Source organism: Anabrus simplex, chromosome 8 (genome assembly GCF_040414725.1).
Source record: "Anabrus simplex isolate iqAnaSimp1 chromosome 8, ASM4041472v1, whole genome shotgun sequence".
NCBI lineage: Eukaryota > Metazoa > Arthropoda > Insecta > Orthoptera > Tettigoniidae > Anabrus > Anabrus simplex.
In genome coordinates this window covers 198,038,359-198,054,745 of record NC_090272.1, presented here as the reverse complement: position 1 = coordinate 198,054,745, position 16,387 = coordinate 198,038,359, and the positions used below count along the sequence as shown (strand labels likewise).

At 38.6% G+C, this 16,387-nt stretch overlaps 2 protein-coding genes across 11 annotated transcripts in view; one reads left to right on the top strand and one right to left on the bottom strand.

Annotated features, from left to right (window-relative positions):
- LOC136878969 (zinc finger protein 577-like) overlaps positions 1–6,865 on the bottom strand; it is a 52,087-nt gene extending 45,222 nt beyond the window's left edge. The window contains exon 1 of one of the 2 annotated variants that reach the window (XM_068228897.1): positions 6,827–6,865. The gene's annotated coding sequence lies outside the window, so the exon portion shown is untranslated. Of the gene's footprint in view, positions 1–5,191; positions 5,299–6,826 lie in introns of those variants that run through there. The other variant, XM_068228898.1, reaches the window with a different exon arrangement.
- Positions 5,938–16,387, top strand: part of LOC136878968 (zinc finger protein OZF) — a 33,100-nt gene continuing 22,650 nt past the window's right edge. For 4 of the 9 annotated variants that reach the window (XR_011018634.1, XM_067152617.2, XM_067152616.2 and 1 more), the window contains exons 1-3: positions 7,030–7,126; positions 13,829–13,959; positions 15,452–15,531. Coding sequence is in view for 8 of the 9 variants with exons in the window: in XM_067152617.2 (XP_067008718.2) it covers positions 13,950–13,959; positions 15,452–15,531 (90 nt within the window). In the remaining variant the exon portion in view is untranslated. Of the gene's footprint in view, positions 6,011–6,381; positions 6,445–6,737; positions 6,768–7,029; positions 7,127–7,177; positions 7,271–10,690; positions 10,771–13,828; positions 13,960–15,451; positions 15,532–16,387 lie in introns of those variants that run through there. The other 5 variants (XM_068228893.1, XM_068228892.1, XM_068228895.1 and 2 more) reach the window with 5 other exon arrangements.

The following is a 16,387-nucleotide window of genomic DNA, read 5'->3' as shown; positions in this document are numbered from 1 at the left end:
AGGATGAGATGTTGTTAGACCTTAGACATCTACATGAGGAGAACACTGAAAGTATTCGTAAATTATGTCAGTCATTTCCTAATGTATTTTCTGATACTTTTGGTGTTACTGACCTTATTGAATACAAGATTAGGTTACGGATTTGATTCCAGTTAGATTTCCGCATTATAGACTGTTCCCACCTAAAATTAAGGCTCTTAAAGAGATCATCGATCAAATGCTAAAAGATGGTATTATTCGACCTTCTAAGTCGGCATATTCATCGCCCATTTTTCTGGTGCCGAAACCCCAAGGTGGCTTTAGGCCTGTGATTAATTATAGGGCTTCAAACCATAAGGTAGTGTTACAATCAGTCCCCCTTCCTGATCTTCACTCTTGTTTTTCATGGTTTTGGAAAGCCAAGTTCTTTACCATCCTAGACCTTAATCAGGCATACAACCAGATCCCTCTAGCTGAAGAATCGAAACATCTAACTGCTTTTGCCATGGATTGGAACTTGTATCAGTACAACCGCATGCCTTTCATGCTCCCCACGGGGGCAGATGTTCTCACTAGATTGCTAGATAGGGTCTTCTCCGACATCAAAAATAAATACTTGTATCACTAACTTGATGATGTCGTCATATTTTCTGAGACCTTTGAAGACACCTAGAACATCTAAAGGAGGTACTCAATCGCCTTCGTAAAGCAGGGTTGACTGTCAAATTATCCAAGGTAGCCTTTGCAAAACCTTCCATGTCATTCCTAGGGCACATTGTATCGCCCGAAGGTGTTTCCATTGATCATTCAAGAACATAGGCCATCCATGATTTCAAACCGCCTAAGGACATCAAAAGTTTTGCCAGGTTTATAGGTATGGTGAATTTCTTCAGGAAATGTATTCCTAACTTCGCCAACAGAGTGGCACCTTTGAACTTACTGGGTAGGAAAGGTGTCAAACTCAAATGGGGGCCGCCTCAACAAGCCGCTTTTGAAGATCTGAAATTAGCTCTCTGTAATGCCCCTGTCCTTGCTATGCCTGATTTCTCACAGAAATTCATTGCCCAATCCAACGCCTTATCATCGGTGGTGGCTGCTGTCCTTCTTCAGGAAACAGAACTTGGAAGGCGACCCATCGCATACACTTCTAGGACATTCTCGACTCAAGAGGACAAATATTCTATCTATGAACTCGAGGGTTTGGCAGTTTTGTTTGCTTTAGAGAAGTTCCGCCTCTATCTGGAACATATCAAATTCGACTTAGAAACAGATAACCAAGCTTTAAGTTGGGTTTTAGCTAGGCCTCGTCATACTGGTCGTATAGCTCGCTGGGCCATCAGGATTTCGGCCTTCCAATTTGATGTGAGGCATATTCAAGGATCTGAAAATGTAGTCGCGGATGGACTAAGCCGTATGTTTTATCACAATGTGGAGACTACCGAAAAGAAGATAGTTCTTCTTTTCCTATGCCCATTCCTTCGGGCATTCTAACTAATGCCCCCATGTTGTTTCGGGATATTAAAAAATTTCAGTGCTGGCTCTGATTATGGAAACCCATGCTTCTCGGGAACATGTCGTCCCTTATGTACTGAGAAACGGGGTTTTGTGTTACCCATCAAGGCATGATCAAAAACTGAAAGTAGTGGTTCCAGCTGTGCTTGTGCCTATGATCTTCAAGTACTCTCATGAGACCCCTTTAGGGGGGCATTTAGGCATCTTCAAAACTTGGGAAAAAATCTGAAAATTGTTCATCTGGAAAGGGATGGACAGCAAAATTTGAGAATTGGTAAAGGCCTGTAAATCTTGCTTGCTCAGTAAGCCCACCATGTCAACTAAGCTAGGTCTATTGTCATCTCATCAAGCGTCTCACCCCATGGAACATCTATATACACACTACGTCGGACCTTTCTCACAATCTAAGGGGAACGCAAATAAATTCATTGTGGCATGTGTAGATGGTTTCATTAGATTATCCTGGTTATTCCCGACTAAGCTGGCTACCGCTCAGTCTACTATTTCTTGTTTGAATACTATTTTTGCTTCTTTTGGTCCTTGTCAGTATATAGTTTCTGATAATGCCAAGGCATTTACGTCCAACTTGTTCCGTAAATTGTGTTTTGACCTGTCTATATCACATGTAACTACTTCAGCTTATTAGCCTCAACCATCTCTGGCTGAGCGGGTCAATCAAAATCTCAGATCTGCTCTAATTGCGTTTCATCATGAAGATCATTCCAGGTAAGATACGTCCCTGCATTGGTTGGCCTTTGCTTTAAATTTGGCTGTTCACGAGTCCCATAAGTTCACTCCAGCTTCCCTATGTTTAAATTTGTTCCTAACATGTCGCTCTCTAACCTTTGGTCACTTAATGATATATTATCAGAGACAATAGATCCCAATAATCTTAGAGGTCTATGGAAGAAGGCTAAACATAATCTTAAGTTTTCCCATGAAAAGGTTAGGGAAAGATATGATCGTGGACGGAGGCCCATCAATTTAAAAGTCGGAGACCAAGTCATGATAAGAAATATTGTTCCTGCGAGCAAGCTTGCCCCCATATTCCTTGAGCCGTATTTTATTCTTGATTTTCTAACACCAGTTACCTTATTGGTCAGTAATCCAGCCACAGAGAAGATCTTTAAGGTTCACCTCTGTCAGGTGAAACCTGTGTAATTTAATTGTTTAATTTAGCCATTAAAATTTGGCAGGTGTCGAAGGTTATGTTTCTTTGTAGAAATTATTTTAAAATCATATTGATAGATTTAAGGCCTTCTGCCCTGCTTGGTGTATTATCTGATATGTACGATCTTCCCCTCTGATTTCTCCTGTCATCAATTCCCTGGTGGCCATTACCAAGCCCCCGTCTCCTGCATCCACACATTATTGGCACACACTCACCTTCAACGCCGCCCGCCCCTCTGCCTCATACCAATAAAGATCATACTCTCAAACTTCATCACCACATCGCTGTCACCCAGTCATTATTGTTTCAGTATCCCCTCAGCCATCGGCGACCGTGCTGCAAAACCTGGTGAGTGATACCGGGGTGGGGTAAGGCCCCACTCCACTCTAGTGAAGACTCTTGGTGGACGGGGCGTTGGAGCTCCATCCTTCCGGCAAGGGCTGATGTGCGGTAACCCCACCGCCCACCCATCTGGGGACTGATCATGTGCATCTAATCTGCGGCAACCATCACCACGACTACCCCTCTCATAGTAGCAGGACAGGTGTATCTGAGGGTACTTGGGCAGCCCGCGCGCCCTCACCTGGGTATCGTCAGCGGCGGCAAGTCTTACCATCAAAAGTAATCACCATGTAATTAACTTCTGCACCCACCAGAAGGCTTCAATCTGCATTGGTCAAAATTTTCTACAAACCAACTTTCGGAAAAAGACTTATTAAAAAAAAAAAAATTCAACTGCAAATGTTTTCTCAAATTTCTTCTGCGTCACCTCAAGGAAGGACATTTTGGGGGGGCGGGGGAGGTCTGTAACGGGAGGTACACCTTAACTCTGCACTTTCAAAATAAATGCCTTAATGGACTCCTCTATCGACCAAAATGTGAAATTCCTACTACATAAAGTTGAGACTTTAATCAGAAGATGTCACTACTGAAATATTAAGTAATTGGGTTATTGTGAAGTTTCCCAAACTGATTTGGTTTCTCTTGGTTTTGTTTTTGTTGTACATCAAGAATTTGACGTTTTATCCACAGATGACACTACCAAAAAACTATAGTCATGCACTCTGGTGCAAGGTAAAGGAAGTTGTTATTCAAAGAAATTTTATGTTTATGGGTTTTCTCAACCTTCATTTTTTTTTATGTAATTCTAGGTTTGCAACACTTCTGTCTCATTTCACCAGTTTTGAATCTGGCCAATGAAAATTTTCTGTAATTAATTTTCAGCCTATCACAGGCTTCTTGTTCGGTTTTGAGTGTAACTTTTGGATTCAGCCAATAAAAATGAGAGGGTGTGTCCCAATTAGCCCAGAATCCTCTCAAACCTTCCCTGAGGGTATATAAGTTGCAGCTTTTCAAGTTTCCTTGTCTGTTGATCGTCGTCTTTGAGTGTGTGTGTTAAGGCAGGAGGCAGGATGCCCCATTCTTCGGCAGGCAGTACATCAACCAGGTAATGGCCAACAAAATTCTTTTTCTGTACCTATCTCCGCAGACTTATCCGAGGAGAAGGTCCGAATTTTTTAACTAGGTAACAAAACTTTTCTAAAATGTAAATTTTCTTTCGGCTAATAATGTAAAATTTCATAAAGTCTTTAACTGTAAATCGGGGATAAAGAGCAAGTTTCCCTCTCGAGCTCCCCTTCATCTTGATTTGAGGTGACTACGATTTCAAAACTGTTTTCTTCCTGTAATGTATTAAATTTATTTCCATGCGAGTCACCTCAGTAGCTTGGGACTAGCCCCTGTTTCATCGGGCCCAGAGCCCCGTTAGGTTTTGAATATTTCATTATCTAGGAGCGCAAGTGTACGCCTCCATGCAGTTTGTGTTCGGGCCGGTCATTTAACCTGTTCTTTTTCCGCAAAGGCCCAGTAGGTTGGGTACTGGATACCCCTGTATAAAACAATTTCCATTTGTAAATTGTGCCCTGTGAGGCCAGAGAGTGTAAGATTTTGATGTAATGTTGCCTTGAGTGGGCTGTAAGAAATTGGGAGCATGTATAGTACGCGAACTTTTTCTTGAGCCCTGAACTCCATAGTTCTGAATGAGAACTAGGGCTCAAGAAAAAGTTCGCGTACTATAAGCCCTTTTTAAAGTTTTGTAATAGTGAGGGGTGCCTATGGAAGGCTAAATGTTGTAACTTCGGGAGCAAGTGCTCTTAAACCAGGATATTTCCATCCCTGTCTAACCATTGAGATTTCGTAAAATTTTGTAAACTGGAACCGGTATCTAAGAATTTGTAAACTAAGGGCTTGAAGCCCCAAAGCTGTAAAAATTCACTAATCTGGATTTTCCAAGTCTTGTTTCAAGATTGCTAATTGTACCTGTCATGTTGTTATGTTCACTCAGTGAAGAAATTTGTTAAGTTTGATATTCTAAAAGAAATATAACCTTTTAAAGTTTTAATTCAATTCATGATATTCTAGTTAGACCAATTCAAGCCCGCACCTTCTTTCACCTCTCTGTGTTCCACAGATACGCCGGAACAATAACCAACAGCAGCCCTTTCGTCGCTGTCGCTACATTCGACTCACCCACTGGTTGTAGCCGCTCCGTGTCAGGTATTAACGTGTGAAATGACAACTATTACCTACGAAACTGACATTACGGAGGAGCATTTTTTATGATATGTCGAGAGGAGGGGTGTCTTCAATTAACTGCTTAGGACGGAGTCTGCAGTTATCCTTCCGTATAGTACACGCTTCCTCGTGTGTGAGTAGCAGGACGCCTAATTCGACAACAAAACTCGAACCACTCGATCGCTTATTCGCTTCCACCAAAATTAAATTATTTCTTTTAATAAGGCTAAAACATTTATGCCCTCTGGCAACACGTTGCCTACCGGGCAGTTTAAACTGACATATTATCAACGTTTACAATGCTTAACTGTAGTAATGCCACCGTTCAACATCATCGGCAGATAAGACCGGTACTATCGTTTCTGACGTTGAGCGCGCTTTAAAATATGAAATCATTTTCCAAATTTCCAGAGAGGCCCTCATTCATATCGCTTTTCGACGCTTTTTTTTTTTTTTTTCAAATCAGCACAGATTTGTTAATTGTTCAAAGCATTCCGGTCCGACAATATTATGTTACCATGCCGAAATTCAACACAGTACTAATTACCTCGAACACTGATCAGTGATCACCACTTACTTTCTTCTTCATTCTTATACGGCGGTCTCTCTCATATCACGTGACGTATGTTATTTCAGATCGGAATTAGAAAGATGTTTTTGAAGACTTTCGTGTGGAGCGTGGCATTGTATGGAAATGAAACATGGACGATAACTAGCTCAGAAAGAAAGAGAATAGAAGCTTTTGAAATGTGGTGTTACAGAAGAATGCTGAAGGTGAGATGGATAGATCGAATCACGAATGAAGAGATACTGAATCGAATTGGTGAGAGGAGATCGATTTGGCTAAATTTGACGAGAAGAAGAGATAGAATGGTAGGACACATCTTAAGACACCCAGGACTTGTTCAGTTGGTTTTTGAAGGAAGTGTAGGTGGTAAGAACGGTAGGGGTAGACCAAGGTATGAATATGACAAACAGATTAGAGCAGATATAGGATGCAATAGTTGCGTAGAAATGAAAAGGTTAGCACAGGATAGGGTGGTATGGAGGGCTGCATCAAACCAGTCTATGGACTGATGACTCAAACACAACACACATGTTATTACAGAATATCAAGCAAATACTCTTTGGTATTTGGTATAAGTCCAGGATCGGTTCCGCCGGCACAGGCTCCGCGGCTGCTGCTTGTGTGTCTAATATGACGTAATGTATGAAGTTAAAGTTGGAATTCAAGAGAACAAATTGGGGCAAATATTCTTTTATAGGTAGGGGAGATTAGGGATTGGAATAATTTACCAAGGGAGAAGTTCAATAAATTTCCAAATTCTTTGCAAACATTTAAGAAAAGGTTAAGAAACAACACAGGGAATACGACACCTGGGCGACTGCCATAAATGCAAATCAGTGTTAACTGATTTTTTTTTTTTTTTTTAATTTATATATATATATTTTTTTTTTTTAAACATACAGTTCGTAACTAACGGGTGTATCTATGATGTGTTTCCTATTCTGATTCATGGCATTAGAAAAGGTATTTCGAGAGAGTATAAGAAATAATATCCACTTTTGATGTAATCTTACCGCTATTACCTCATTGTTCCCCTGACCACACTGTGAGGAGAGATGCACACATGTAACTAATATCAAAGATTCTATCCACATCATGTCAATTGTTATTTTCCATTACATTTTATGGGTACTGGAAAAATGAAAACGAGGTAGTAAATTCAAATGCCATAGGTACAGTGCTGTAAGTAGACAAATGAACGGGAATAAGAAATGCCCGGAGGGTACCGATACCGAATCTTGCTCTCTTAATCAGTCACTTAAATAAGGCTTTCGTGAGTTAGAATCAAGATTTTCGTCGGTGTGAAAAACAGGCGGAGTACGGTACGTAATTAAATAGTTAATTCAATTATTTATTAATATATCAAATAACCAGTTTCGTTACTTAACATTCAAGTACAGTATGTGTCGCACAAGGTGCGAAAGTATTGTACCTGTGGTATAATTTTTTGTGACACCAGGCTGATGGTAAGCCTTGTATGTGACTGAAAAATGTGAAAAATATGGAGTGTTCAACTACTTTATACTTTTTTAAAGAACTGCATTTATATGAGAGCATTTAAATGTTATGAGGCCAGGAAATTATGGTTTGTACGGGCAATATTAAAAGGTTACATGAAAGCAAACATTTCTGAAAAACTAGAATTCAAAGAGCGAAGGAGTAAAAGAAAGAAGAGTATTGGTGTTCGGCTCCCAAATCGTCTAAAAACTTATTCGGTTGTACCAGGGAAGAGTCCATTGTCCTTAGTAAAGACCATATTTTCTCTTCGTTGATCACCACGTCTGTGTGATTAAAAAGATGATTATTTCTTTCATTTGTTGGTCATTGCTCTTAATTCTTAGTTGCGGATTTTTAACGCTCTCGCTGCCATATTGCAATGACTTGTAGTTATATGCAAGTAGAAGTTTGCTGTTGAACTGGACGTCTAGAAAATCTTTCCATGTGTACGTTGATTTGATGTTTGTCACGACGGCTATTGCAACAGAAGGTCGTTTCCATCAATTTCCTTTACCACGGAAGTAAACACTCTTACCAGTAACCGCTAAAAGCAAAGTTCAATAAATTACCAAGAGGAAGAACTCCCATTTTAAGGCAATGAAGGTTAAAGTATTTCTAATATTGTATTCAAACTGTTCATAGTTAACATAGGTGATATATCGCTAGCTACAATGATATGGAAGATAGGGATTGTGTTGGATGGAAATTTACTAAATTTTACAATCTAATTTCTTGGAGTTTGAAAAGAAAGTGTGCAAATGGAATAGGAAAATATGCATTTCCAAGACTGAACTGATTGGGCTACAGTTTGGAATGAACTGAATAGGCTTGAAGGTTAGGTAAGGAGTCACCACTGATTTGCATTTAGGGCAATCAGCCAGGTGGTAGATTCTCTATTTGTTGTTTACCTCGTCTTTTCTTCAACAATTGCCAAGAAAATGGAAATTAACTGAAAATCTTCCCTGGTAAATTATTACAATCCCTAACCCATCTTTCTATTAACAACATTTGCCCCAATTTGTCCTTTTAAAATTCAAATGTATCTTTATATTGTGATCTTTCCTACGTTTAAAAACACCACTTAAACTTATTCGTCTACTAATGTCATACCATGCCATCTCTCCACTGACAGGGTCGGACCATACCACTTAATTGAGCAACTCGTCTCCTTTTCCCAAGTCTTTCCAGCCCAAACTTTCCAACATTTTCGTAACACTACTCTTTTCTCAAAACATATCAGATGTAAGGCTTTTCAAGCGTTTGCTCTATTAACCAGCGTTTCATCTTAGGTCTGACACTAGACTCATCAGAGTGGGATTTGTCAGACCCTACCCACTGACGCTGGGATGTATGTAGGTGAACTAATCAGAAGCCCTTATAAGAGGCTCAGTCTGATAACTGCATACGGGAAATAAATCTCCACAATGGAATTATTGCCCGCCTAGCAATTCCGAATGGAAAATTGTACATTCCCATTGGTATTTATTTATATCGTGTCAGAAGCATACATAAGTTTAAAATTAAAGATAAGGAAAAACATAAAACATAATATAAATACTCCAATGGCGAAGAGCCACATTAAACAATGTGAGCCCAAAACCTTGCAACATCAAGTGCATTTGGCTTTAACCAGGTCTTCTGTTGTGCAGCTGAATGGGCATGAACTGCATTGCAGCAAATGGGCTGTGGTCTGCTCTTCTCCACATACACACAATGTACTGTCCACTTCGAAACCCCATTTCTTCTGGTTTACCCTGCACCCACCATGGGAATTTACAATTTTCCACACTACTCTTTTGTCGGAAATCACCCACAACAAATTGTGCTGCTTTCTTTGGATTTTTTTCCAGTTCTCGAGTCAAGTAATCCTGGTGAGCGTTCCATGCACTGGAACCATTTTCTAGTTGGGGTCTTATAAGAGACTTACATGCCCTCTACTTTACAGCCGTACCACAATGTGCAGGCAGAATTTGCTTTTATCACTGAAGACCACAGCGTACCATTCTCTTCTCCAGGTGATCCCCTGACGGCACCAGTCAATCCGTGCACGTCAGTGCTGTAGCGTAAATGGAAGACAGGCTAGAGTTGTGCGTTCCCATAGTCCCACTGCTAGTAACTGGTTCGCAACAGTTGATGTTACCGAGCTCGATAGCTGCAGTCGCTTAAGTGCGGCCAGTATCCAGTAATCGGGAGATAGTGGGTTCGAGTCTCACTGTCGGCAGCCTTACATCTGATATGTTTTTTGACATTTTTGACATGCCTTGAAGATGGTTTTCCGTGGTTTACCATTTTCACACCAGGCAAATGCCGGGGCTGTACCATAATTAAGGCCACGGCCACTTCCTTCCAACTCCTAGGCCTTTCCTATCCCATCGTCGCCATAAGACCTTAAGTGATAAAAGAAAATTCTGCCTGCACACAAGTGACGGTTTATGACGCATAAGGGAGTGCTGTCTTGTAGAGTGCATTTGTCAAATATGCACTGGCCCCACCCCAGGCCTTATGGTCTGGGGTGGGACAAGCTACAACTCTTGTTCACCTTTGGTGATTGTGGAAGGAACACAGACCAGCGCTCGGTGCGTGCATAATGTTGTTAGACTTTTTTCTTTGCCAATATTTTTTAACTTTCTCCTCAAAAATATATTTCTTGAAGAATGGCAAAAGAACATATCCAACAACGTGCGTCAGTGTAGGCTAGGCCAAGGAGAGATTGTACTACGTGTATGACTGACTAGAAAAACGCACTGTGGGGGTATGCCACGCCTAGGGGTGGAGGTGGGAAGGGGGCAGCATATAAAAATAATCAAAAGTTGTGTCAAATCCGTAGGTTTTGGGGTCGCTCAGATGAACAGTGACAATCTGCATGTCGTTTTAAATCCAAGTTCAGCCCCCATCGGTATGGGGGATAAAGGATGAAAAAAGTCCAAAATGGCCGAGATTATGGATGTATGTGTGTGCACCCCACTGGGTGGGGTGGAAAGAGGGTGAAGTATAAGAGTAATAGAAAACAAATTTTGTAGTTATTGGGGTCTCCTAGATGAATACTGACACTCCAGATGCCTTTCAGTTGAAAGTCATTCCCCCATCGGCAAGGGGGTGTGAAGGTTTGATTTTAAAATACGTCTAAAATGTACGAGATTATGGATTTATGTATGTGAGTGTGTTCCAGAACAGGTCTCAACTGAATTTGTTACGGATATGAATTCTCGAAAAGATACTGTAAACATTTAAATAAATATTAATGCCGAATCCATGGTTTTCGGGATCACTGGGATGAATAGTGACCCTCCAGACATTGTGCAGTTCCAAGTTCAGCACCCATCGACATGGTGATTCAGAAGGGATGAAAAGGAAAACGCCAAATTGACTGAGATTAGTGTTGATTTCACAGTTTTCAGGGTACCATAGCTTATTGGTGACAGTCCTAGTGAGAGTTGGAATAGTGTACATCATATCTATAATGCGACGTGTAAGCACGTTATGTTATAACTTATTTATATTATTTGTTTGAAAGAATCAACAGCTTCCCAGAACATTGGGGCGGTCACAAGGGGATGCTGTAATGTGAAACTAAATAATCTGAAACCAAAACAAAAAATTCTATACATAACAATATCTCTAAAAATACAAAAGAGTTCATAAACTATCAATCAATGTCAAAAGATACTGATGGGATTAAACACCCCTAGCAATCCTAGGGGAGGAAATGATACAAGAATAATAATAAAAACTACTAATATTAGCATCAAATCCATAGTTTTCATGGTCACTTGGATGTATTGTGGCACTCTGGATGCTGTTAAGTACCAGTTAAGCTGCATAGGCATGGTGAGAACTAGTGATTAATAAAATGTCCAAACTGACTGATATCAGTTTAATTAACGAGAAGTAAAATAATCTATAAGTGAAACTTGAAATTAAACACACAACAATAACTCTTAAAAGTACAAAATAGTTCCAAAAATATTAGTCAACATCACAATAAAGAAATTACAAAAAAAACTGCTTCACGTATAATTAACAAGCAATAAAATACCTAAAAGTAAACAATCAATACAGTGTCGGGTAATACAGGGTGTTTCAAAAAGACTACACGTATTACAAAGTATTATTTTGTCCAAACTATCGATCGCTGCGCCTCGGCTTTTGAAGAAACGAATACATAGTCTAGTTTATATTAATAGCCGCTAGATGTCAGTTGCCTTCTGTTTTGCTTGGTAACCTTCATATGTTAAAAAGGCTACTCCGCAGCAGAAATCATTTTGTGTTCTCGAGTTTGCGAAGTGTAATTCCATGATTACAGTGCAAAGACATTTCAGGTGGAGGTACCAAATTGATCCTCCGAATGGGTGGAACATTCGCAGATGGTATCGACAGTTTGTAGATACAGAATGTGTATGTAAAGGTAAGATTCCTGGTCGCCCTCGTATTCCTGAAGAAAATGTTGCACGAATTGAAACTGCTTTCTGACATACTCCTTCGAAATCAACTCGTGCCAGTCGGGAGTTACAACTGTCTACAACAACAATTTGGCATGTTTTGAGACTCAACAACAATAAAGGTGTTTTAATTTAATCCCACCTATTCAATACTTTTATTTCCACTTATAGTGGTTACACAAATAGACTCACAGTTATGTTATGTTCACGCCCTCATGTCGTTGGCTTTATATTATTACTACTTTGGTTTTCCACTAACATTTTAAATGAATTGTTTTAATTGGAATTTTAATGGAAGAAGTTTTAGTCACCGACAAGATTTTAGTTTAATCATTGACAGTGTTTACATTAGCATCTTTATATATTGTATCATTTTTCACATTTTTATGTCCCGAATTTTAATAACTGGCTAAACTTTTAGCTTCTACTTTTAATATTAGTTGTACTCTTGATTGTTTTTAGGCTGAAGATGCCCTTAATTGAGGGCGAAACATGTCCCATTTAAAAAATGTGAGTCTATTTGTGTAACCACTATAAGTAGAAATAAAAGTATTGAATAGGTGGATTAAATTAAAACACCTTTATTGTTGATGAACTGTAAATTTTCAATACAGACCAAAAATGAGATTTATAACATGTAATATGTTTTGAGAGATCGATTGGTTATGAAGCCGTACAAGTTACAGCTGTTACAAGCTCTGCGTCCTGATGACAAACTCAAACGTGTGGCATTTTGTAACAAGATTCTTGATGTTATTGACAATGATAACACTTTCACACAATACATCGTGTTCAGTGATGAAGTGACTTTCCATGTTAGTGGTCAGGTGAACAAACACAATGTTCGAATTTTGGGCCTACAGAACCCACATGCAGTCATTGAACATGTACGAGATTCGCCCAAAGTCAATGTGTTTTGTGCGATATCCCGATCATCTGTTTATGGCCAATTCTTCCTTGATGGAAACACGGTTAACGGTCAGCAGTATCTCGCTATGTTACAAAACTGGTTGTTTCCGATGCTGCATGAAGACAACTTAATTTTTCAACAAGATGAAGTGACTTTCCATGTTAGAGGTCAGGTGAACAAACACAATGTTCGAATTGGAGTTGCCAAGTGCGTGAATATCTGAGTGAAACTCTACCGAACCATTGGATTGGTCATCAAGGAGCTGGTGACTTATCATGTCTCAGCTGGGCTCCACGGTCACCGGATTTGACACCCTATGACTTCTTTGTGTGGGGTTTCATTAAAGACAATGTTTATGTACCACCACTCCCACAGAACCTGGAAGAGTTGCAGAACCAGATCCGTACTGCCATAACATCAGTGACAAAGGACATGCTTGCCCGATATGGGAGGAATTTGAGCATCAATGTGATATTGTTCATGTCCCTGATGGAGGACATATCGAACATCTGTAATCTGAACTTCAGAGGTTTGTAAATATGTGTGTAAAGTTTCGTTTTTGTATGTCTTACAGTTTAATAAATATATGCATTCGAAATATGTATATTCTTTTTGAAACATCCTGTATAAGCTACGTAGTATATAATCTTTACTGGGAAGACAGCACATGCTACTTGGATTTCATTGCTTTAAGTTTTGGTAGCAAGGATAACAAACAAACAGACAAACCAAACCAAGGAAGACTGTTTGACAATGATCTGAAGCTGGCAGGTGATACTTTTGAAATAGCTTATAGTGAAGAGGTTGGTATGGCAAGGATAGAATGTAGGAGGAAAACTGGTGACCCTGCCCTCCATTTCACCCCGCAGTTGTTGTCTTCTCAGGAACAGACTGTACCTATTCCTTTATAATTAGCATTTCCCCTATCTTCCTTTCTTGTTCTATTCAAATCCTCCCTGGTTGATAATTTCATCTCAGACAGTTTCTCTTTAGTTGATTTAAGAGAATGGTAAATTTGTTTTTAAATGTTGCTCACATCTAAGTATTTGTCTTTTATGTCATAGCTTAAATGAGGTGTCTTAATTGTATTTTTCTTAGCCAGCTTGATTTATATTCTCACAATTCTTACTGATTGAGCCCCTTCTGCTTCAGTACAATCTGTGTTTCATATGTTGCAGAACATCATTCTCCCATGATTATGATTTTGACCATAATTCTGAGACTTTTGCTGTTGGGCATGTATGAAGAAGGTTACATTGCTATATAGTAGAGATCCTTGGAGAAAGATTTAAGACTGAAATGGAGGAAGGTTAGTACTTACCAAATTTTGATTCCTGATAAGCTTCACAGTTATAGAAATATAGCTCAAACCATATGATTATTAGTAACAAATAATGATTTTCAGTAGTTTCAACTGCTTTTCCTTGTTAAATCTTCTTTGTGTACTGACCTCACAGACTGTTTATTTTGACACCCTATGCATTAGTTTATAATAACAAACCAAGAATTATTTATAAATAATGGCAATTTGATTTTGTGGCAAAGAAATTTCCCGATTTCATTTTGCAGATTAAAGATTCAGTGTACACTTATTTCTTTAATTTGTTTGGAAGGTTATCAAGTCAGGTATGTTGAAACACTCAATACTTTATTCTATATTTTATACTATTTTGTTTGCCAGGAAAGGGATTGTTTACCTTCAGAATGTATACTGGAGAATTCCAGTGTTACGCCAAGCCTCTTAACTGAACATAAAATGTTTTTAATAGTGTTATAGAGTTATAAAGAATATAGAATGATAATTGAATCTGTCGTCCATTTCATCTCATTAACTCCTCTGGAGGATGATATCAGGAAGGCCATCCAGTCCTAAACACTCACTACAAAGATTCATCTCACTTCATACCTGAACCCGTAGAGAAATGGGACAAGGGATGGACATACATACAGAATGATAATTGAAGAATTAAAAGGAAGATGTATGGAAGAATTCAATATCACTGTATGAATATAACTAATCTGTATTCCATACCATTTATAAGCAATCTTTTAACGTAAGTTTCTGAACAAGTATGTGTTTGAAAAAACTGAAGCCATTCTCATTGAAGAACTTGAAATGTTCAGATGGACTCTTTGTTCTTTTTCATAAGAATTTATTTTTAAAATGTTTCTATTGAGGCACTCGTTGGCAGGCTCATATTATACTTAGTGAACTGAATGGTGTGAAAAAACCATTCATCATTAGTGTGTCTCCTGATTAGTTGATCAGAAGAACTGTTTAATCCTACAACTACAGACTGTTGTCTTGGAAGAGAGTGTATTATTCCATCAAATGTGACCATCTCACAGTCTCTTAAGTTGAAGTTATATACTCAGTCATCAGATGCATTGATTTCAGATTGTGATGGCTGTGGAGTATTTTATTCTTTGTTTTGAAAGTATTAAAATTGAGACTGTTGATTGCAAAATGCTCTCTCAGTTTATATTACAACCTGACCTTGTGATCTTCAAATGATAAGAACTGGCATTCATGGATATTTTCTCTTAAACTGTATAGCCCAGTTGAAATACCTCCCTTAATCATCTCCTCTTCTCTGCTGTTCCTGAAGCGATCTAATGTATCTGTTTCACTCTGTGACATATTCTTCCCTCAATTATTTTATTGTTGTAAATTGTCCTTTTACCTATTTATTTCTGTCATATGAAATCTAGTTTCTAAGCATTATATAAATAAGGAGCTAAAGAATATTAAACATTTTACATGAACAATTTCATAAGTTTGTTTCAAATTTCTTTTTCAGCTGTGAATGATTCCTCAACATCAGAACAGAACATGACCGTCAAAACAGAGCCGGAAGATCCAGAGGAGGGTCAACCTTCAGTGAGTTGCATTTACTCCCCCAACATTCTTTTTTTTTTTTTTTTTTTTTAAGTTTGGAGTTTAGGTTATTTGAATGAGCAAGAAAAAAGTAGAAATATCAGTATAGATATAACCAAAAAATCATTGCATAGTTTATTAATAACAAATTACTCTGTTTGTATTATACTGTTTCAAATATCATGGCTCCTAAAATTGACATTCCTCAAATTTGTTTGCACTCATTCACAACACATTTAGGTTGTGCATAAACCTTAAATGCATGAGCCTGGGTGGAATTGTGTCTCCTGGTGGCATATTACTTTAGTGGATACAAATTTTTAGGTGAGTGTTCAGGAACAAATCACATTGTCTGTTAGACGTTATAACATTAGTTAGATATCTGAAATTAGTGCCCTGGAGTAAGCCTTTGGCTTTCATTTACAAGAATATTCATTGAAATAGGACAATTAGGTCTAATATTATGATTTTTGTAAATACTGAAAGCATGGAAGAAAAACATATTTTCCAGAAAAATCCTCAAAGTTTTACATTGGTTTCAGAAACCTTCTGCCTCATATGATGTACAATCTCATGTTGTATTTTGGTCAACCTTCTTCTTTTTCTCAAGTACCTCCTCCTTGTTTTCTGCTCTCAGGTGCTTTGTAGGCGATACCGTCTCTATAGCTTTAGACAACTCCATATTTGTTCGAGTGTGTTTAGCAATACTAACACACAACCGCATCAGAATTTTCAGTTCTATATCTGGGCCACAATTATAATGGGAAATAGCATCCACAACACAAACACGCAATGTTTTCAGTCTGATATAACCAATTTTTGGGCGTCTTCCATGTCATACCATTCAAAGTTTTCATTT